The sequence below is a fragment of the Pelobates fuscus genome, chromosome 5, assembly GCF_036172605.1.
Source record: "Pelobates fuscus isolate aPelFus1 chromosome 5, aPelFus1.pri, whole genome shotgun sequence".
Taxonomy (NCBI): Eukaryota; Metazoa; Chordata; class Amphibia; order Anura; family Pelobatidae; genus Pelobates; species Pelobates fuscus.
In genome coordinates this window covers 119,394,632-119,418,542 of record NC_086321.1, presented here as the reverse complement: position 1 = coordinate 119,418,542, position 23,911 = coordinate 119,394,632, and the positions used below count along the sequence as shown (strand labels likewise).

The 23,911-nt window shown below is 38.9% G+C and overlaps 1 protein-coding gene across 1 annotated transcript in view; it reads right to left on the bottom strand.

The window, feature by feature from the left end:
* Nucleotides 1–1,788: 1,788 nt before the first annotated feature.
* TAOK3 (TAO kinase 3) overlaps nucleotides 1,789–23,911 on the bottom strand; it is a 140,573-nt gene continuing 118,450 nt past the window's right edge. The window contains exons 15-20 of the mRNA XM_063454181.1: nucleotides 11,344–11,472; nucleotides 9,864–10,067; nucleotides 9,017–9,256; nucleotides 6,983–7,195; nucleotides 5,633–5,815; nucleotides 1,789–3,306 (exon numbers count right to left, since the gene is read on the bottom strand). Of these exons, the coding sequence (XP_063310251.1) occupies nucleotides 3,145–3,306; nucleotides 5,633–5,815; nucleotides 6,983–7,195; nucleotides 9,017–9,256; nucleotides 9,864–10,067; nucleotides 11,344–11,472 (1,131 nt within the window). The 3' untranslated portion in view covers nucleotides 1,789–3,144. The remainder of the gene's footprint in view (nucleotides 3,307–5,632; nucleotides 5,816–6,982; nucleotides 7,196–9,016; nucleotides 9,257–9,863; nucleotides 10,068–11,343; nucleotides 11,473–23,911) is intronic.

Genomic DNA, 23,911 nt, shown 5'->3' with positions numbered 1-23,911 from the left:
GATCAATATTCCCAGTCCTGGTTTTACATATTTCTCTTCTTTGATCCTCAAAGTTTAGTAAATACCGCACCAACCACATGGGTTATGTCTTAACTTGAAATCATGCAAAAATACAAACAACTGCTCATATTGTTAAAGGGGAGTTGTTATCCTTATGTAAATATTCTCGATAACACCAGTGACACATGCATCAATATCAACTTTGCAAAATATTCATTTTTGTATAATAATGGTTAATTTACCTTAATGAGAAATCATTAAAAGAAAAAAATACAAAAATTTAGCTTCTATTAAGTAGCTTATCATTAGAGTGACAATTAGGGAACAGACAGACTTTTTCCTAAAAGACACTACGGCTGAGTAAAACAGGCAACTTTAGTTTTTGATAGGCATGGAGAAACTAAAATTTATATAAAATTTTCATAAAATTACTGTACTGAGGCTAACTAAGTCTGCCGTATGGACTAGCTGTTCGTGAAATGATTGCACACACCTCACACATTCTGACCATATGTCTCAGACTAATTAGGAACATTCCAAAACACTATCATTTCATACCAAGAGTTATAGATATGACTACAGAGTGCCTGATTCAAATACAGAAGTCAAAACGTACTATAATTATTAAAATATATCACAGGTTTTCCATTTAGGATCTTTAGATTTCAAAAACACAAACAGTGATGCCAGTTTTGCTACTCCCAAGATATATTGCAAGATTGCTTTCATACAGAGCATCTCTTCTGATTTCAACAATAAATTGAGAAAAAAATAAAATAAATAAAAATAAAATCACAAATAAACCATAATGTGCAAACAATATTACTTTCGCCAACAATATGCTGGTGAACATACTGGAGTTCAATTGCTATTTTATTGACTAGAAAAAAAAAAAAAAAAGACCCCAAAAATCCAACGCACAAGACAAAACCCTCTTAAAATAGCACTAACAATGCTAATTAATGCCCATCTAAGACTGGACGTGAAACTGTTTGAAAGCAAACTAATGCTACATAGTGGGATTAGAGAAATATACTGGACTTCATCATGAATTTGCCATATTAAATTGCCAATAATAGAGAACATCCAGGTATGACTTACTGCAGAAGCAAACAAAATAGAACACAGGTTGTAAAATGAAGAATAGGAAACTGAACAGTTGTAAAATGGGAGTCTAAATATTCACATGGTAAATTAACCATTACAATATGTTTTGCTTGTTTCTTTAAAATAAACCTTTGCATTTCACTAATAAAATAAGATTTTTTAAATTTAAATTTTTTTAGACCACAAAAACAATTGGTATAACATATTCTCAAGATTTAATTAAACCAGTAAAAATAGTAAGTTAATTTATAGTAAAGAAAAAAAAAAAAAAAAAAAAAAAAAAACACAAATCACTGAAAATTAGAAAATCAAATATGTAGGAGAACGTAAACGTTTTGGCACAATCAATTGCCAAGCCTTTGAGAAAATTGTAGCTTTTGGTCTTGAGTATTAAACAGGTGCCTGATGTCAGAAAAGTTCACATTATGTTGCAGCATGTACACAAGAAAACCAGGACTGGAGTAGAAAGCAAGGCTGATTAAGGTTGTCAAAGGTGCAATGAAAATTCAAAGACAATTTCTGCTCCTGCCAGCATATTTCTTAAAAAAAAAATCAAAAAAAAAAGAAAAAAAAAAAATCAAAAAAAAAAAAAAAATCAAACAAAATAAAAATATATATTGTCACAAGACATTCTACCCACCCCATCTGCCCAACATCCCTCCCAATTCTGCTTCTCCCCCCTCCCCAAACAATATGTCTATATATATATACAACATGATTGGTTTCTGTAAAATGTATCAAACCTCAATAGTTTAATAAAATCTCTTCTTTTTTTTGTTTTTTTGTTTTTTTTAAATTCCTGACGAACAAATACCAAAAAAACAACAATGTTTAACGCAGCAGCAGTAACCTTAAGGCTGCAGTTTTATGCCTCTCTCTCTCTTAAGTATTAAATAGTATATATATAATTTTTTTTTGCTTGTACTTGAACAGAATAAAATATGTAATTACCAACACCATTTCACATTTTTGTTGGTTTTTTGTTTTCTACTATATCTCCTCATTTCTCTATAGTCTCTCATGAAGTGTTATTGAATATCGATAAATTAATCACTTCATCCCTGAGTTCTCATCCAATTTTAAAGCTTCAGGCACTTTAGAAGCTTGACAACTTCACTAGATCTAAATCCAGTAATGCCAGTGTGATTATATCATGGTAACTGAACTTCTTAAAAGTTCCATGGATGGCCCCATACTTCGACAAAAGTAGAGGTCATCATTTTATCACATAACACTGCCCAAATGGTTAGCTCAGGGTTGAAGAGGTTAATCAGAGATTTCGCCGACAGTTGTGCATTATGGGATATGAGACAGACTAAAACTGTGGACAACCATATTCCATGAAGAAATAAAGGACTGATATTTCTCACCATACTGCATGAACACATCATTTAGCCTCAGTAGAGGACTTATGAACACATAATCTTTCATCCCTTAGAGTAATTCAGATACATCAGGTACACACATCTCTTAAATGCTCCCCCTTGAATGACATAGAACCCTTGCAGAACATTCTCTCAGAGGCCTAGAATTTCCATTCCTCTTAATCCTCACACTGAGATAAAGGACACATACCTCTCACCATCTTCCCCAAGGAACTCATGGACAAAACTTTGAATAATCAAGTTATCTCTTTCCACAAAAGGGGTTATGAGTAAAGGAAGAGTTTCAACACAAAACACAACTGTTACTTCAAGACTCCTTTCCGTTGTTTGAATCTTCGGTTTGTATAACAAGCACCAATGTTTTCTGATGGTTTGAAAATTTGATTGACAATCAGGGACACTTGAGAGGTATGCCAGGGAGCTTTCTCCGTGCTCAGATTTGCCCAGAGGCACCCTGGTGAGTAAAAAGAATTACAGGCACTAGTGTCCGACGGACGTCAGAGATAGAAAGAGACAGAGAGGGAGGGAGAGAGAGAAGAGAGAGAGAGCACGCCCGTTAAAATGGGGAATGTACGTTTTGCAGGTTCTCCTTGCTGTCATTGTTAATATTATTATTGTAATTTTATTTGAATGGCAAAAAAACTGGCCTCTCTCATCTATAGTCCTCCTTGGGATATTCTAACGTCACCAGATTTCCAAAGCCCATCCGTAAACTTTCCATGTCGAAGGTTTCAATTTCCCTTTCCTGGCGTTCAAACAAATGTTTAATCCTCTCACTGCGCTCCTTTTGAAGAGCAGCTAACTCCTCTTCGATCTAAAACAAAGGAATAAAACATGTTTAGGCAATTATGTTAAAATACGTTTACAGCTAAAAGTTTATATTCAGGTACAATTACTTACAAAAAATAGATGGGGAATAAACACTTAACAAAAGGCAATGCATGAGTACATCAATGGAGGTTATTGCGATTTTCGCATAGACCACTGCACTTAACTCTTGTGAATGCAGAGTACGATATTGATGCAGTTCTGGGCATGTAAAGCACGAGCTGATGGAGCCAACAAGGATGAGCTTCAGGTATGTATAACTCCTTTTAGCTTCCCTTACGAGCTACCCCACTACAAATAGGAATGTCATCTTCAGAGGTCTTTGTAAAATAGGCAAAGACCCCTGAAAATGACAAAACTACAATAAGCCAATATATCTGGGAGGGTCTATAAAATGTATCTTTAGATTAAAGTCCCCTGTCTGACTGTCCATTAGCAACATCCTTGGGAGAGGGGCTAACGAGACAAAACAATTCTCTCTTCCTAGCTCCTCTCTAGTGATATAACTAAAGGTACAGGGGCTGAATTAAAGAAACACTGCCAATAGGGAAGGCTACCCAAGAGCCTAATTTCTAATAATCTTGTGCAGACTGGACATATATGTGCCTGTGCTGCCCTGAGAGCAAAAAAAACCTAGACCTACTTAAAAAAACAACCAAAACAATAAAAATAAATGTGTAATATAAAAAAATGCATAAAACAACATGGGAACATAATGCCATCCAAATTACATGGTCTCTTGGATCTTGTACACACACATTTGTTTATTCTGTTGCTATGAATTCTTTCTTATACAATTTTGGAAATGCTTGTTTCTTGTTTTCTATTTGCTTGGATATCGGCATGAAAAAAACATGTAGCCTCTGTGCTGACATGTTTTCCATTTCCATGAGCTTTAGATTCAGAATACACCAGCAATCCCAATGATGCCAGTTTTGCTACTCACAATATACATTGCAAAGTTGCTTTCACACAGAGTTTCTCTTCTGATTTCAATAATAAATTGGGGGAGGGGAGTCAAATTGTAAATATTATTATTGCCATTTATATAGCGCCAACAGATTCCATAGCGCTTTACAATATTATGAGAGGGGGGATGCAACTATAAATAGGACAATTACAAGAAAACTCACAGGAACGATAGGTTGAAGAGGGCCCTGCTCAAACGAGCTTACAGTCTATAGGAGGTGGGGTGTAAAACACAATAGGACAAGAAATAGCAATCAAATAAGGTGGGAGTGAAGCAGAGCTGGAGGAGAGAGTAGAGTGCTGCCCTCTAGGAGAGAGCAAGAGACAGGTGTGTAAGGTAGTGGTTACTCTGGGAGGCCATAAGCTTTCCTAAAGAGATGGGTTTTAAGGCACTTCTTAAATGATTGAAGACTAGGGGAGAGACTGATGAGGGTAGGCAGGCTATTCCATAGGAAGGGAGCCGCCCGCGAGAAGTCCTGTAAGCATGAGTTGGCCGTAAGGGTGCGAGCAGCATTCAGGTGTTGGTCATGGGCAGAGCGGAGGGAACGAGGAGGGGCATACCTTTGGATCTGTGAAGAGATATAAGAGGGGCTAGAATTGTTCAGTGCTATAAATGTATGGGTTAGCACTTTGAATTGACTCCTATAGGATACAGGGAGCCAATGTAAGGACTGACAGAGGGGTGAGGTGTGAGAGGACCGACTAGAGAGGAAAATCAGTCTGGCGGCGGCATTCATTACAGCCTGTAGCGGGGTGATATGGCTTTTGGGAAGACCAATCAGGAGATGGTTACAATAATCCATGCGGGAAATTACTAGAGCATGGACAAGCTCCTTGGAAGCATCTTTTGTAAGAAAGGGGCGGATGCGGGTTATGTTTTTACAAGATTTGGCAACATGCTGGATGTGAGGCTCAAAGGTGAGGCCAGAGTCAAGTATGACGCCAAGACAGCGAGCTTGCAAGGATGGACTTATGAGGATACCACTGACTTGAAGAGAGAGCAAGAGAGGAGGATCAGTATTAGGAGGAGGAAAGACAAGGAGTTAAGTTTTAAAAAGATTGAGTTTCAGAAATAAACTATAATGTGCAAAAACTATTACTTTCACCAACAATATGCTGGTGAACATACAGGAGTTCAATCACTATTTTATTGACTAGAAGAAAAAGAAGAAGAAAATAAAATCCAAAAACAAAAAACACTCCAAAAATGTCACACACAAAACAATATACTCTGAAAAATAGCACTGACACTGTGATGAGTTTAAACTGAATGTACTAGAAAATAGATAAGAAATTAATTTCTACAGTTCAGTTCATGAATGCAAAAAGGGAATTTTTTATACCTTCTGTTCCAGGTGCGCTCTACGGAGAGATACCCTCTGCTCCAGCTTCTGCAGCTCACGCTCATGCTGTGCCTCCGTCTGCATCTTTATCTTGCTCTGGTAAGCATTCAGCAGCTCCATCTCCTGCTGAAGTTGCTGCCTAAGAGCTTGGCATTCTGCTTCTTGAGCCTCATCCAGCCGCAGCTGTTGCCCCAATATTTGGTAGAAGAGTAGCATGCAAAGACAAGATTTAACATCTTATGTTCAGGTTTGTAAACTTTACAGAGAAGCACACATGGGCTGGAATCAGAGTGAATGTTTGATAAACAGAAAACATACATTCACATTAAACTAGAGTGAAGTACTAAAGTATGTCGCAGGAGAATGTAGATATGATTAAAGCTTAAACTGAACCGGTTGTGAAAAAATTCACTTTTCTGAATAAGCTCCACCCACAGTCTTTTTTGATTAGCCCTGCTTGGGGATGCATCCCCAAACGTGCCAGTCTCCCTGTGACTGCCCCTGCCGCCATGGCTGAGATAATCCATCTTGATTATCTTAGCCAAGCCAATGCTTTCCCATAGAAAAGCATTGAGAGGATAATGTAAAGGCACTAATGAACATCTCCTCATAAAGATGCATTGAATCAAACTGAACCGGTTGTGAAAAAATTCACTTTTCTGAATTCGCTCCACCCACAGTCTTTTTTTGATTAGCCCTGCTTGGGGAATCAATGCATCTCTATGGGGAACATTCAGCACCTCTATGCAGAGCGTGGAGACGCTGAACGTAGGTACTGCACACGGTGTAGCACTGGACTAGGGAGTGCCACTAGTGGCCATCTGAATGACAGCCACTAGAGGTGTTACTAGGAAGCAAGTTTAACACTGCCTTTTCTATGAAAAGGCAGTGTTTACATTGAAAAGCCTTAAGAGACAAGATACAGACACCAGAAACTCTACATTAAACAGCAGTGGTTCTGGTGACTATAGTGTCCCTTAAAGAACGGTATTTTTGAAGCTGAAAATGAAACTTTGTTTTTTAAAAAAAAAAAAATAATCTGGGTCCTAACATTTTTAGCTGGATTCTAAATTCAAGCCCTGACCTATGCACCAAAAAAGCTTAATTAAGTTAAAGGTGAATGGCGCCTATAGTGTCCCTTTAATAATATTAGAATCCACATATAAATATTGTAGACAACATAAAGACAGTGGCTATGCATGTTTTTTTAGAATCTAACGGTTTATGTATTAATAAACACTGCTGCATCAATGTGCTGTCCTTGCAACCGGACAACTCAAATCATTTGCATTTTATGCAATAAATCTTATTATACGATAATATTACAATGCGATAGGAGGTGCTTCTTACCGCCTGCGAGGCCATCATTTCATTGATGCTTTGCTCATACTGTTCAGCCAGGATGGCCAATTTGCGTGTCTGCTCGTCCTTTAGGGACTTGAGTATTGTCTTGTGCTCACACTTTGGGGATACCTCCAGCTGGTGATTCTTTAGGGCCTTATACTGCTTAGTCTGCACTTTGCATGTGTCCTGAAACTGCTTTTTGATCTGCATTTCCATCACCTGCCATTGAGGTTTGACGGGCATATAAGAATTTCAGTTTGCAAAAACAAAAGCACACACGAAAATATAGCTTGGCACAAGTGTCTTAAGAAACAATTAAAACATTATAAGCATATATTTTGGGATGTAATAAAAACCTTTTTACAGACAAAACAAAGGAGGTTAGTAGCCAAACCCTCCTTTGATCAATCACACTGGAATCCAAACAGAAAGATTGTAGCCAACTTGAAGACAGTGAAAAGTTTTGTTCATTTTTAAAACATCTAAACTTGCTGTTCATGTTTCATAGTATTTATCTAGTTTTGGAATGGCATGCAATTGCAGTCAGAAAATATCACTACAGGTAAATCAGGTGAAAGAAATACCTGCATTCTAAATATATTATTTATTTTACCTACACTCAATCAAAACCCTGAATCGTTATTTTGACCTATCTAACAATATTTTGAGTGTATGACTTCATGTCAGCAGTGGGCATGTACATTTTTTAAACATTTTTCTGAAATGTAGTGATACTGAAAACACTAATTTCAGTGGGTGAAGTATACGAGACCGTTACATACTTGGTGTAAGAAATATTACAGTGCAAATTTTTTTTTTTTACAAGATGGGTGTATACTTGGCTAATATGTCCTGTAGTGAAATCTTTTTAAATTTAGTTTTCACCAACATTTTTAGTTTTTGAGTATTTGTTAGTGTATACAGTCTTCATATTTATATTCATCTAAAAAAATAAGGTAATTACTAGAAAATGTGCAGAAAACATATGAAGCAATGTATTTAATTATCTAAATTTAGCAAAAACTACACACAACAAACAGTGCCAATACCATGGGATGGATGCAAGGACTGACCACGAGCATGGATGAATTGAACATATGATCGTGATATTCAAAATTCAGTTGACCAAATGTTTTACATTGTTACAGCTGTAACTACAAATTTTGGTCTAAAATAGCCAAATTAGAGAATCTTTTCAAATAAGATATTTTGGATACATTTCAGAATTCATTTTTTCGTTCACTACAAAGAGTAGTTTATTGGGCGAACTGCAATTTAAGAAAATATATTTGTGATAATATCTGGTGTGACACTTCTTTAACCCCTTAAGGACCAAACTTCTGGAATAAAAGGGAATCATGACATGTCACACATGTCATGTGTCCTTAAGGGGTTAAAGGAACACTGTAGGTACCATAACCACTACACCTGACTGAATTGGTTACAGTGACTAGTCTGTAGGTGCTGGGTCCCGCATCACTGCTAAACCATTTAATGGCCATTTATTAGAGATGCTTCATCCCTAGCCCACTGCCGGTTTCACATGATAAAAATGTGTAAGCGGAGCTATGCTTTACCAATTCATACTAGGTATAAGGCAGTGCTCCCAGCGGCCACTCGGCCCATCACTGCCTGTTATGTCTGGTATGGCATGAGGTGGAGCTCTGTTTCCACCAATTTATGAGTGGAGGCCGGGTTGCAGTAAACCATTTAGCAGCGATTTGGGTCCAGGCATCATAACCACTTTAATCAGTTGAAGCATCTATGGTGAGGGTGCCCGAAAGGTAGATTCCCAGATGATGTAGAACTACAACTCCCATGATGCTTTGCATGCCTTTAAAATGAAACAGCAACATGGAAGCTGTAGTTTTAAAAGATCTGGAGATCTACCCTTTCTGTACCCCTGATCTATAGTGTCTACAGTGTTCCTTCAAGGAAGACTTGTTCACTTGAGCTTTTGCGGCATGTTCTAATTTTCAATAAGTTTGTTGGAAAAAAGTTTTGATTTAAAAAAAAATAAACAAAACATGAAACAAAGACCTTTAGATTCTTGGGCTGCTGCCGAAGCTCCATCACATGTTTCCTGTGCAACTCTCTTTCCCTGCGCTTGTTATATTCCAACTGGTTTTCCAGTTCTGTTTGGTGCTGCAGACGTATCAAGTCCATCCGAAGCTTTTGTAGCATGTGTAGCTGTCGGTACTCAAGTTCCCTAGTGGATTCATCGTGCCGGATTAACATGGCATGCTCCATCTCTTTCTGGGTTCTCTTCTTATTGAGCTCCTGTGGTAGGACAGTGGACACAAACACTGCATTAAAATATACTCTAACAAGAATGCAATAGAATAACCCTCAAAATTTAGGAGAGGAGATGCAGAGAGGAAGAATTTCCAAAGCTTTTAGTTGAATTTAAATAGCCTTTGGCTTCAAATCTTTTTATGCATGCAAAATTTAGCAAATATATTGAAACAAAACAAACCAATGAAAAAGTACCTCATGGAAAGCAGTATATAATCCGGTTACTAACAAGCTTCCTTGAATGCTCCTATTTGTGGCTGTAATTAGCCTGGGCAATTTAACTTGCCTTACCCTTACTATGGGAACTCGCACACCTATATTCTTTTTTATCTCCTTTGGTTTTAATAAAAGTTAACCAATACCACTTAACCAACTGGCTTATTATGGAACCATCAGCATTGCTGTTAGAGTTTACCTAGAAAATGTATCTAATTTGTGTTTAACATACATCTTTATTGCTCTACATTAATACACTACAAAGCTTGAAGGTTTGGGAAAAAAATTCAAAATCCCTTTACTAAATAAATCTTGCAAAATCATCATTCACTCAGCACTAGTACAGAGTGAAAGCATAGTTAGGAAACGAAGATACCTCACGGATGTGCTGTTGCTCAACCTCATGCCTTTTAATCATGATCTTCCTCTTGAAGAGTCGGCAGTTTTTCTCATAGTACAGTCTCTGTTGGCTAAGGAGTTGAGCTTCTTCCTCAGCCTGAGTGTGCTGGAGGTTCTCTTTATGCTTTGATATACGTTCTTGCTTCTCTTTCTTGGGCGTGCTATGGTCCTCATTCATCTCCTGAACGTTGGAGAGAGCCAATCAGTGATGTTAAACATGTATTGTTCCTGTAAGTTTATTTGTAATTGTCCTATCTATAGTTAAATCCCTTCTCATAATATTGTAAAGCGCTACGGAATCTGTTGGCGCTATATAAATTGCAATAATAATAATAATAATGTACCCTGGATGAGGATGCTTGTAGCATCTTCTTCCAAATTTATCACATGAACTTTTAGAAGATCAGCATAGTTATAAAAACAAATAAACCCCCCCCCCCCCCCCCAAAACAAAACAAAACACATTAAACCGATTAGGCAAGACTGGGAGTATGCTCATGTCCTTTACATTAAACTGTTCTCTTATGAATCTGTGGATAATGATCAGACACTGTGCACTCATCATATATAAAACTGGACACACGTGCCATTGAGAGCTATTTAAAAATAAATCATATGAGGGAAGTCAGGTATGGTTTTAATGCACATCAAGAAAATAGTTTTCTTTTAAAATGTCAGTGTTTCCAAAGAAAAACAAAACCCCATCATTTTATTTTCTCTCTCCAAATTTATGTACACTTAAACTTTAAATAACCTGTGTTATGCCGGGTGTACAAAAACCTCAATATCCTTTGTTAAATATATATTGGCCCGTAATGGATGTACACCAAAAGACTAGATGAGGAGTAAACCAAAAGACTAGAGTATAAGAGAATCTTGATGGAGACAGAAAAAATAAGATCAGAATCCTGCCAAATTCCTTTTGGTTACCAAACTGCTTTGTGGTACACTGTGTAAGGCTTTTTTTTTTCTAATTTCAGAAATTTGAATGAGCAGTAGACAATACCAGAAATAAACATTTGACTGCATGTATGTTAAACTAAATCACATGTGTTACCAACACCAACTCCAGTACCAGGTATATATTTATGGAGCTCAGGAAAAGAGTATTTTTACATTTCTTGAGCTAGGGCGGCCATACTAGATCCCTCCAATGGATGGCAAGTGATTTAAAAGTGATATCCAAGCAAAACTGTAATATGCAAGGCCCACAAGGAAAGACTTTGAGGGTGAACTGTAGTGAATTCACTGAATATAGCTGAAGACTGAATTTACTGAGGAAACATCATTTTTAAAAACAAGTTTGGAATCCTGAAAATAAAAGTAGGTTATCATATCGGATCGGTGGATACAGGAATCAGGAAGATAGTAGCAGAAACTGTTGGTCAGGTTGTTGTGAATTTTGCTGTATTGCCCATTCCCCATTAAGACCATCGCAGTCATTGTAGCACACATGCCTCTTTAATCTTTTCTTTGCAAATCTTATACTGTTTCTTCTGACTTTCTAAGAAGGATGTTAAGTCTTTCTTTTGTTGGGCTATGATCTGTTGCTGAAATCTCCTTTCATCCGCTGCAGCCACCTTTGCCTACAAGGAAAAACAAAATTTGATATTACTATTATGTACTATCACGAAAAAAATCCAAACATTAATTGGGACTTGTTCTCTTGACCAAGGTTAGAAAGAATGATAAATGCAGGTCAGACTAATTTGCGAAAAAATATTTGTTTTTCAAAATGTGCCTCAAACATGCACTGCATGTAGACTCTGAACACAGAGGATATGTTAATTGGTATAGTGGTAATTTGCCACGCATGCGCAATAGCCCCCCAATGTTTTTTTTTTTTTATTCACACTGAAGCTGTGTCCTTAAAAGATATTCAGTCCCAAAATATTATCATTCAACTGTGTGAATAAAGTTTCATAAACGGTGGCTTCATACAAGTTAAGAAAAAGGATAAATTAGTCACTTATTACACGTGAGTTTACAGAGGCAGAGGTTCTATTTCAACTGTCAAAAGTAGAGACAAATAAGTCAATGGGACCTGATGGAATACACCCAAAGCTATTAAAAGAGCTTAGTGGTGTACTAGCAAAACCATTAACAGATTTATTTAACCAATCATTGATAACAGGAGTAGTCCCAGATGATTGGAAGTTGGCGAATGTTGTGCCCATTCACAAGAAAGGTAATAGGGAGGAGTCGGGAAACTATAGGCCAGTAAGCCTTACTTCAGTAGTGGGGAAAGTAATAGAAACCATGTTAAAGGATAGGATTGTTGAACATCTAAAAACACATGGATATCAAGATCAGAGACAACATGGTTTTACTTCAGGGAGATCATGCCAAACTAATCTTATTGATTTTTTTGATTGGGTAACTAAAATTATAGATCAGGGTGGTGCAGTAGACATTGCTTACCTAGATTTCAGTAAGGCTTTTGACACTGTTGCACATAGAATGATTATCAATAAACTGCAATATTTAAGTTTGGATTCCAATATTGTTGAATGGGTAAGGCAGTGGCTGAGTGACAGGCAACAGAGGGTTGTAGTCAATGGAGTATATTCGAAGCTTGGGCTTGTCACCAGTGGGGTACCTCAGGGATCTGTACTTGGACCCATTCTCTTTAATATTTTTATTAGTGATATTGCAGAAGGTCTTGATGGTAAGGTATGTCTTTTTGCTGATGATACTAAGATTTGTAACAAGGTTGATGTTCCAGGAGGGGTAAGCCAAATGGCTAATGATTTAGGTAAACTAGAAAAATGGTCAGAGTTGTGGCAACTGACATTTAATGTGGATAAGTGCAAGATAATGCATCTTGGACGTAAAAACCCAAGGGCAGAGTACAGAATATTTGATAGAGTCTTAACCTCAACATCTGAGGAAAGGGATTTAGGGGTGATTATTTCTGATGACTTAAAGGTAGGCAGACAATGTAATAGAGCAGCAGGAAATGCTAGCAAAATGCTTGGTTGTATAGGGAGAGGTATTAGCAGTAGAAAGAGGGAAGTGCTCATGCCATTGTACAGAACACTGGTGAGACCTCACTTGGAGTATTGTACGCAGTACTGGAGACCGTATCTTCAGAAGGACATTGATACCTTAGAGAGCGTTCAGAGAAGGGCTACTAAACTGGTTTATGGATTGCAGGATAAAACTTACCAGGAAAGGTTAAAGGATCTTAACATGTATACCTTGGAGGAAAGACAAGACAGGGGGGATATGATAGAAACATTTAAATACATAAAGGGAATCAACACAGTAAAGGAGGAGACTATATTTAAAAGAAGAAAAACTACCACTACAAGAGGAGATAGTCTTAAATTAGAGGGACACAGGTTTAAAAATAATATCAGGAAGTATCTTTAATGAGAGGGTAGTGGATGCATGGAATAGCCTTCCAGCTGAAGTGGTAGAGGTTAACACAGTAAAGGAGTTTAAGCATGCGTGGGATAGGCATAAGGCTATCCTAGCTATAAGATAAGGCCAGGGACTAATGAAAGTATTTAGAAAATTGGGCAGACTAGGTGGGCCGAATGGTTCTTATCTGCCATCACATTCTATGTTTCTAAGTGAATGTGGATCTCTGAAATACAGAAGTCTATGTACTAAAAGACACTTGTCATTTTCTCCTGGTACTAAGGAAGAAAACCCTTAACAATTTTTATGATCAGTTCTGTGTGTATATCTATATAGGACAGTTATCTTTTTCCCAGGTAATGGATAAACCCCCCCCCCCCCCCCCCCCCAAAAAAAAAACAACATACCCAAATCCATACGCCAGCAAGGGAGTCAAATAACCTATACACAGGTGTAGATCTAGAAATGCTAGGCTGGCACAAAATTATGTAAGTTAATCCCGCCTCACCAAAAACTGTAGTGCTGCATTTGTCTATCAGCAACTAATTAACGTCCACATACAGTCCTTTATATATATATAAACAATGGTCCACCATTCAAAACGGACTGACAGACTAACATTTTGATCCTAATTGTGCAAGTTGCTGTATGTAGCGAGCAGGGTCTTAGTCACAGACATGAAAAACTACTACTAATATCCCTTTATTGGCAAAACAGCAACTGTCTGTCTTTATCAAGCAATTGCTTGATGAGGATACACAGTCGAAAAGTTGCTGTTTTGCCAATAAAGGGATATTACCTTTTCACAATAAGGAGTGCTAGACATATTTTGTTTATTCTCTGATATTTATCCGGGAAGGCAGAGCCGAAGTTATTGCACCTTTAAGAAAAACAGTAAGTGTCTCTCATACCATTGTTATTTGTAATGTAGGTCTAGTCAAAGGAAAAGCAAAAAACAAAAAAAAAAAACACATTTATTTTTAAAAATAATTTCTAAAACACAAGGTGACATTAAAAAGCCATGTTTAAATCCAGCTAAGAGATGCGACGAGCAGATGCATGCTGTAAAGGTGGATATCCCTTTCACATGGCTATTCTAATAGACACGTTTTCCTTCAGTTCCTATATTTGTGTTGCCAAAACCCTTGTAACTAGCCCTTGATATAATTGCTCCAAGGTAGTAATAGCAATACAAATTGGTGTGTTGCCTTGAGTTTTCCTTAGGATGACTAATGTAATGTCCTGAAAGGCCCTAGAATCTAACAAAAACAAGCAAAGATCACATTTTCAAAAAGATATTCAAAAAGGGTATTGAATGCACAGCACAAAAAATAATTTATTTTATTTTTTGTGAGCGAGGGGGGGTTTTAATTTTATCTTTGAAAATTGAAAAATAAAAACATTTTTAAAATCAGCTCCCCTATAAATAGTAGATGGATGGTACAATCTAAGAGTTGTTTTGACAACTGAAGAGGGAGACATGTTCAGTGTATCCATGACAACAACGTGAGCCTGATTGCTCCATTTCTGAACATCGCGTTCATAAGACATCTATGGTTGTTATGAAAATAGGGTGTGAGATTTTGCTGAAGGGAATATTCATTTTACAACTACAAATCTGCATTCAAGGAATAGTGGCATTTTCTCGGTTAGTTTTCACTGAATACAGCACAACTCTCCAGAAACAGCAGGCAATAAAGGTATTGAATTCTCAGTAGCAGAGAAGTGATTTTCTGCTTTAAAAAAAATTATGTAAGATAAAAAAATAAAAATAAAGGACACACTTGTACCATCTACATATAAACACATAGTACAGCACATATTTTGGAGTGAATGGCAACACAAACGTAATATTACACCTAACAATTATTACATTTATTTCCTACATAAGGGAGCTGAATTGGGTCAGCCATCCTGTATACAAGATAATCTCCTACTCTAACAGCTGCACCATCATCTTATGAGTGACATGTCACTCAAGCCATCTACTGCTAGCAAGCAATAATTATGGTTTAAGAGATGTTAATGGGTATTTCTCTTCTTCCTAAACTATATTTATTTTTTATTAATGGTTATATTCATTAAACTGTTGATTGATGGATATTTTTTTTAAATATTAATTTCTATATCTTTAGAGTCTCAAGCTCTCCTCTTTCTACAGATACTGGTACATTTAAAGGACTACTATAGACACCAAGACCACTTCAGCGCAATGAAGTGGTCTGGGTGCCAGGTCCATCTGAAAATCACAGTGAGAAGACACTGGACGTCCATAGGAAAGCATTGACAAATGCTTTCCTATTGGACTGCTTGAATGCACACGGCTTTTGCCACACATGCAGCGATGACGTCGGGAGGAGAGTTCCCCAGCACCGAGGGAGCCCGGCGCTGGAGAAAGGTAAGGGTTTAAGCCCTTCCTCCCCCTTCAGCCCGGCAAGAGTGGGACCATGAGGGTGGAGGGTGGAGGGGGGGGGGGACGGGACGGGACCTAAAGACCCTATAGTACCAGGAACATTTGTTTGATTTCCTGGCACTATAGTGGTCCTTTAAAACTAGCCATGGAAGTCTGTATGGTAAGTGTTTCTATGAAATATTGTGCATAGCGCCAAAAACAAACATGGAGGGACTGCATCCAAAGTCTTCTTGCACTATAGTAGGCTGTAGTGTTTATTTAAAAAGGACATTAGTCACCAGAACAACTACAGCTTAACATAGTTGTTACGGTGAGTATAGTATGTCACTGCCGGCTTTTTAAAGTAAACACTGCCTTTTCAAAGAAAAGACAGTGTTTACATTACAGCCTTTGGAACACCTCTAATTGCCACTCCTCAGACTGACACTAGAGGTGCTTCCTGGAGGAGTGCTGCGCAGTGTGCAACACTGACGTTCAGTATTTTCACTCTCTGCATGGAGACGCAAAACTTTCCTCAGAGATGCATTGATTCAAAGCACCTCTATGAGGAGATGCTGATTAACCAGGGCAGTGTTGGCTCTGTCCCCGCCTCCTTGGCTGAGATTATCAGAATTGACGATCTCATCCAATCCAATGCTTTCCCTATGGGAAAGCATTGTGATTGGCTGAGAGCATCAATTCTGATGATGTCAGCCAAAGAGGTGGATTGGGGGCATGGCCAGAGAAGAGGAGCCACTGGCGGCACTGTAAAAAGGTTACTAAATCAACAAGAAGTAAGGGAGGCCGACCACCTAGATGGCGGTTTTAGAACTATAGTGTCAGGTATACACGTTTGTGTTCATGACACTATAGTGCCAATTTAAGTTTTATAATCAACTGTCTAGTGATGCAGAAAAAAAAAAATATTGAAGTGTTACTCATAGCATCATGATGCCAATAGTATTCTGGCAACATTCTCCAGTAATGTGGCACACCATTTAGCAACAGATTGCCCTCTTACCTTGTCCCATCTTAGGTGACCAATGCAGACCTTGTGGGCCGCTGGATCTCTGGGGCCACTGTGGGGGGAACTAGAGGGGGGCCCTACATCATGCAGTTCCCCCATTGTGCTCCGACCCCCACCCTTTTTCCCGTGCGGCCAGAGGGGGCACTGTGCTGCGAGGACTTCCTCCTGGGTCATAGAGAGCAGTGCAGGGGAGAGACAGCTCTTCTCTGCACAGAGGCAACCAGGCAGCTGCTGGTAAGTGTGGTTCAGTCTATGTAAGTGTGAGTGGAGGGGGGGGGGGGAGGTCCGTTTGTGTTTGGGTCAGTCTGTGTGTGGATCAGTCTGGGGGATCAGTATGGAGGTGGGGGTGGGTCAGTTTTTGGGGGTGGGGAGCGGTCAGTTTGTGTGTATGGGTCAATCTGTGTGGGGGGGGAGGGGGGTCAGTCTGTGTGTGCGGGGGGTCAGTTTGTGTGTATAGATCATTCTGTGTGTGTGTGCATGGGTCATTCTGTGTGGGGGCAGTCTCTGTGTGTGTGAGAAACCTCACCCCCCCTATTTTTATTTAAATCCACCCAGCCTTTGGGAGAGTTGAGTGGGTATTTCCCTGGCGTCCATTGTGTCTCTTCTCAGTTTTTCTGCAGTTTCTCTCTGCGACTCTGCACGCTCTCTGTAATGATGCCGGGGCCAGAGTGACGTCATGTTACTAAACAACGCGCAAGAGAGCAGAGAGGAACTGCAGGAAGGTTACTTCTCCCTCACGTGTCGCCTCCATGCTCCCTGCGGCGGCCGGCTTTAATGTTTCCTGCTAGCAAAGGGCTGACAAATGCCAGGCGCCAGGGCAAAATGTCTAGTCCCCATGGCGACCTGGAATATGTTGAGCCCTGTGTACGTATGTATATATATATATATATATATATATATATATATATGGAAACAAAATAATCCTGCACTCCACAATCCAAATGTATATGCCCGGTGCTAGTCCAGCGAAATACAAAAAATGAAAAGAAGATAGCACTCCCAGGACTTGTAAATAAAAATAAAACTAAACTTTTAATCAATCAGCAAGCAGTCGACGTTTCAGTCTGTTAACCACAGACTTTCATCAGGACTAATGCACAACACCATAAAATGACATATATATACAATAAATACATATTGGTAATCAACTTACCCACCACCAAACCAATTACGTCTCCCTGTCAGCTCCGGCTGGGTTTGCCGCGGGTTCCGCTGACGTCAGTGCGTGCGTCGCGATGACGTCATTACACGGCGCCGGCGTCATCACACCACGTGACCACATGTCCATCGGCATCATGGGGAGTGTTGTCATGGAAATAGACTCCATGGCAACCAAATAAAAACAACAATAAACGGCTGAAACGGCATTTAGAAGAACGCTTAAATAACATTACTTAGTCTAGATACGTAAATGTAACCACTATCCCCATATAACCGGGAGATTTAGGGCTTTTAACAATTATAGTTCGAGGCAGAACAATATCATAGATAAATCTTTAAAGGGGCAGAACACTGAAGGGATGAATTTTCTAGGATGCCCAAAGAAAATTACAAATTACATGGACGGGCCCATAATACTATTGTATAGAAAAATCCTTACTTATAGTAAAGTGTATACCAAATATATAATCACAAAGACATCAGGGCCTGCTAGTCAAATAACCTGTCATAGTGACCCAACAAATTTAGCGACTAAGGAAACAATTAAGCCAAACAATGTCCAAAGAAATTGGACTAAGGTATGAGAATCTATATGGAGACTGAATAATGGGCCCAACTGTATATTAACCAGGACTCCAGGGTATACCCACTAGATGGCTTGCAGAAGTAATTTATAAATGACCAGATAAGGAACAACAAATCGGGGAAAAACAATATATAGATGAATAATATCAGTAAAGCACACATGTGGAGAACCCACTATGTGGATCGGTCCCCGTGCCACTGTACTAACTATACTGGTCAGTATTGCATACAGACACATAGAAATATGAAAAAGTATGAAAAAATATAAAAATATGGAGCAAATGACCATCCTCAAAACTGGACAACCAGGGAGGTAGCTTAACCCCAAGGGCGGGCCCCCAACACCTATGCCAGTATACATCAGGTCATCCGAGGTATTGGACTATAAGAACACAGACAACGAATATTTCTCATTCAGTCCAAGAGGGTGGACTGTTTGTAGTGTCCTTATTCAGAACAGTTCTCTTTGAAGGAGCATCCTTTTTCGATCACCCCCCCTCCTAGGTACAGGGACATGATCTATAGCCATGAGCTTCATAGATGGTAAGTTGTGGCCAAGTTCAAAAAAGTGCTTTGCTACCGGTAACTCCGACTTCTGGTCCCTGTATGCTGTTCTGATGCTGGACCTATGGTTTCGGATACGTTCCCTCAGGGGCAAGTCCGTTTTCCCAATGTACGTTAAACCACACGGACACATGAGTTTATATATCACGAAATCGCTGGTACATGTTAGTCGATGTTGGATGCGAAAGCTGGTTCCCGTGTGTGGATGTGTGAACGTCTTTCCGGGAATCATGTGTCCACAAGTCACACATCCTAGACAGCGATAGCATCCCAGATTCTGTGGAGTGCTACCCTTCGTATAGCAGTGAACTGGATCGGTGTTCACTAGCAGATCCCTCAGATTTTTGTTCCTCTTGTAGCAAAACATAGGAGGATTCTGGAATATTGGAGGTAATGTCACATCATTGCTGAGTGTTCTCCAATTTGCCTCAATGATTTGTTTAAATTTGAGAGATGATGTTGTAAACGTGGTGGGGAAGACCAATCTGTCGGTTTTTGCCTTTGGAACAGGAGTGTCAATTGTAGCCAACCCTCGGTCAAGTGCCTTCTGTAAAATCTGGCATGTATATCCACGTTGCCGAAACTTCTCCCACATTAGCCCTAGCTGTTCTTGGGCTCTTATTGGATCTGAGTTATTCCTCAGGACACGCAAGAATTGCGAGTAGGGTAGAGAGTTTTTTAATGAACCAGGGTGGAAGCTATTGGCCTGAAGAATAGTATTTCGGTCCGTCGGCTTAGAGTATAGAGTATAAGCCAGCCTCATCCCCTCACGTAGTACTCTGATGTCCAGGAAATCAACAGATGCCTCATCCATCACCGCTGTTAGTTTAATGTTACTGGTGCTTATATTGATGGACTGGACCATTTCTTTGGCCTCGGCTATAGAACCAGTGACCAACATAAAAATATCGTCGATATACCTTGCATACTTCAGGATACGGTCATGATAGGGTTCCAGAATATGTCTGGTTTCAAATTCAAACATGTAACCGTTGGCATACATGGGTGCCATGGCTGCACCCATGGATGTACCAGCAATTTGTCTGTACCACTCCGTCTCGAACCTGAAGTAATTTTGGGACAGGACTATTTGGTATACACTTTACTATAAGTAAGGATTTTTCTATACAATAGTATTATGGGCCCGTCCATGTAATTTGTAATTTTCTTTGGGCATCCTAGAAAATTCATCCCTTCAGTGTTCTGCCCCTTTAAAGATTTATCTATGATATTGTTCTGCCTCGAACTATAATTGTTAAAAGCCCTAAATCTCCCGGTTATATGGGGATAGTGGTTACATTTACGTATCTAGACTAAGTAATGTTATTTAAGCGTTCTTCTAAATGCCGTTTCAGCCGTTTATTGTTGTTTTTATTTGGTTGCCATGGAGTCTATTTCCATGACAACACTCCCCATGATGCCGATGGACATGTGGTCACGTGGTGTGATGACGCCGGCGCCGTGTAATGACGTCATCGCGACGCACGCACTGACGTCAGCGGAACCCGCGGCAAACCCAGCCGGAGCTGACAGGGAGACGTAATTGGTTTGGTGGTGGGTAAGTTGATTACCAATATGTATTTATTGTATATATATGTCATTTTATGGTGTTGTGCATTAGTCCTGATGAAAGTCTGTGGTTAACAGACTGAAACGTCGACTGCTTGCTGATTGATTAAAAGTTTAGTTTTATTTTTATTTACAAGTCCTGGGAGTGCTATCTTCTTTTCATTTTATATATATATATATATATATATATATATATATATATATATATATATATATATATATATATATATATATATATATATATATATATATATATATATATATAGTCTCTCTGCAGAGAGGACTGGGATATCCTACCTACACCGGTGCAAAACGGGAGAGAGGAGCAAGCAATCCGACAGACCCCAAGTTTAGCACTCACAGCATGCAGGAAATTGGCTGCTTCTCCCACCAGGCCGCAGCACTGTAGCCCACGTATGTTAAAAGGTTCAGTGCAGGTAAGTGCACAACAGCAGTGTTGATATCCCCAAAGTCTCAGGTACCCACAGGCACCAGTGCTCAAGTAAAATCTGCTGGTTCGACAGGGATAATTGTACTAAATTCGCTATTGAGTGTGGAGCTATTTCTGCATGCGTCCGCTCAGCATGGCTGCCAGACCCCGCCCTCGAAAGGGGCAAGTTTTAAATGTGATATAGGGTGTAAAGAAACCTCTCTGAAATGACAGTATTTACTGCAAAAAGCCTGAAGGCAATGATTATACTCACCAGAACAAATAAAATAAGCTGCAGTTGTTCTGGTGACTATAGTGCCCCTTTAATGCTATGTTTTTCTCCCTGTTTAAATCAGTTTGGTTTTGCAACTTCTCTCCTTTTCACAAAATAAAAAGTTGCTCTCATTGGCAGGTAAACAGTATAGCTCAGATGAGTGTGAGTTGGCTTTGGGGCAGAGTAATGTTAGCAACTTACCTCACTCACTGACCCAAATATTGCATGAATATGACACCAAAACCTCAAATGCACTTAAATTGTAATGGTGTCCAGAGCATAAATGGCATATCTTTTTATGCTCTCCATGCTTGTGTGGGTTATTTTTTTGTGTGCCTATTCTACTTTACTCAATACTGGAATAAGTGCTAGTACAGGGCAGGGCATTAATCATTTTTAATTTTTTTAATCCTACCATAACAATTCTCCTTATTTTAAAACAAAAATTAATGAGGGAATTGCATGTATAATAACTACTCTACAACTCGAATTACAAGTATATTAAAGCTGCTCTTTAGGGTTCATCAAATCACAATATTTCTTTGACTTTGCACGTGCTTTCAAATTTTGCATGGCAGCTGGCATTTTTAGCAAAACCAGACATTATTTTCTTCATGAATGGATTAAACAGCGATTCACCAGTAGTTATACTACACACTTAAATAAAATAAGATCACAAATTAGATGAATCATCCGCATTGTGTGTACAAGGCTGGCATTAACTTTCAGTTCTTTACAAGTCATTCCCTTTCTATAACAATGAAAGTTTACATTTTAGGATCAAGACAATTTTATGTTGCATGGAGGTACATTAATCTTTTTTTTTCACATCTGATTACACTATAAAAATTATATTCTGCTAGGCATTGAGCCTAATACTTTTAACGTTTTAGACATACGGCATAGGTGTATCACTAAAAAAGAATGTGTAAGGAATAAGTTGGCGCAATAGGGAATCAGCTAAATACTGATAAAATAATATTATGAAGATGCAGCAACCTACAAGGAGTTCTGATATAAATAACCTCCAAGAAATCAAGAATAAAAATCCAAAAGGTGCAGGTGTGCAAAGTTGTTTAAAAAAAATAGCAACCAGAGAAATATACTTGAACAGATAATATGTGAGGTATACCAATATATACACACAAGTATATGCAGAAATAAAACCAAAATCAGTGGGCAGCTGAAGCATGCATAAAACACCAAGTGGTCAGGCAAAATAAATAAAATATAATGTAATCAGCAAATTTATACTTGCACTTGTACTTGTACACAGGAACAGCTTAATCTAGAATACATAAAAGCAAGAAGCTAGTGCAATATTGTAAAAAAAGTATTTTGTAAAGTATATGTAGAAGTATAAAACTCACAATTGTGGAGTGGTTGAAGTTCCACTCCAAACTATCAGGCTCTGGGAGGATCAGCCCATGGAGAACGTAGGATCAAGTAGTGTGCTTGATGAACTCACTGTCAGCCGAAGGGTTGAAGTATACAAAAATATTCCTTTAATTGCCAAATAAACAAATATATTAATGATAAAAATAGTAAAAAGTAGTGTAGGAGTAGATCGAGTATAGTCCTGGATGTCAGTGAATAAACCATACAAGTTCTATCACACTGTGTATTCCAGCTGATCACAGACTCTCCATCCACTTGTAGTGACTTCCGGGTTCGGACGTGCAACATGTTTCGAACCGCCTCTCGGGGCTTTCTCATGCACACTGCATGCTTCAGCTGCCCACTGATTTTGGTTTTATTTCTGCATATACTTGTGTGTATATATTGGTATACCTCACATATTATCTGTTCAAGTATATTTCTCTGGTTGCTATTTTTTTTACAACTTTGCGCACCTGCACCTTTTGGATTTTTATAAGTGTATCACTGTATAAAAGATATATGACGAAGGCTGAAATTGATGGACACATCTGTTTTCAGCCTATGTCACTTCCTCCAAGCTTATTGCAGGGAAACCACACAGGAGGGAGAGGAGGCAGCCGTAGCATGAGGGGAGAGGACCACGAAGAGCTTCTCCAGGCCCCTCACTCCAACCAGCAGCAGGACCAGGACTTCAGGCCACCCTCTTGGACACACAAGGTAGGCCAACAGGAGGGTGGCTGGAGAAATAAAAAAATATAACTAGATTGTGTTAGTGTGTGTCGGGGCGCCTTGAACCTAAAAAGTTTGGGAGCCACTACTCTAGGTTACTAATTGACAAAAAAATTTAAGGATGGTTTCCTGTATTTATATATAAGACAGATATAGAGGACTGTCCTACTGTTATGTATTTAGATCAGTTAGGTCTGCAAAAAGAATGTCACTACCAGTATACCATGGTAAATATGGTAAATATGCAGTTCGTTATAGTCAAGCTCTAGTCTTAACTGTAATAAAATCACATCTTCCATAAGAGAAAATTAATCCGATGGTTCAAAAGGATATGAACCCAGGACTCCACTTTTGGTCGCCTGATGCTGGATGCCCTCACGCCAAGTGTTACCTGAAAGACCATAGGAAAGCATTTTATAATGCTTTTCTATGGGGCTGTTTAAATGCGAGCACAGCCATTGCTGAGGCGCAAATGCGGATCACTGCCTATTGCCTAAAATGCCAACAACTTGATCCATGACTTTTGCCTTGATCCAGACAGGGGAAAA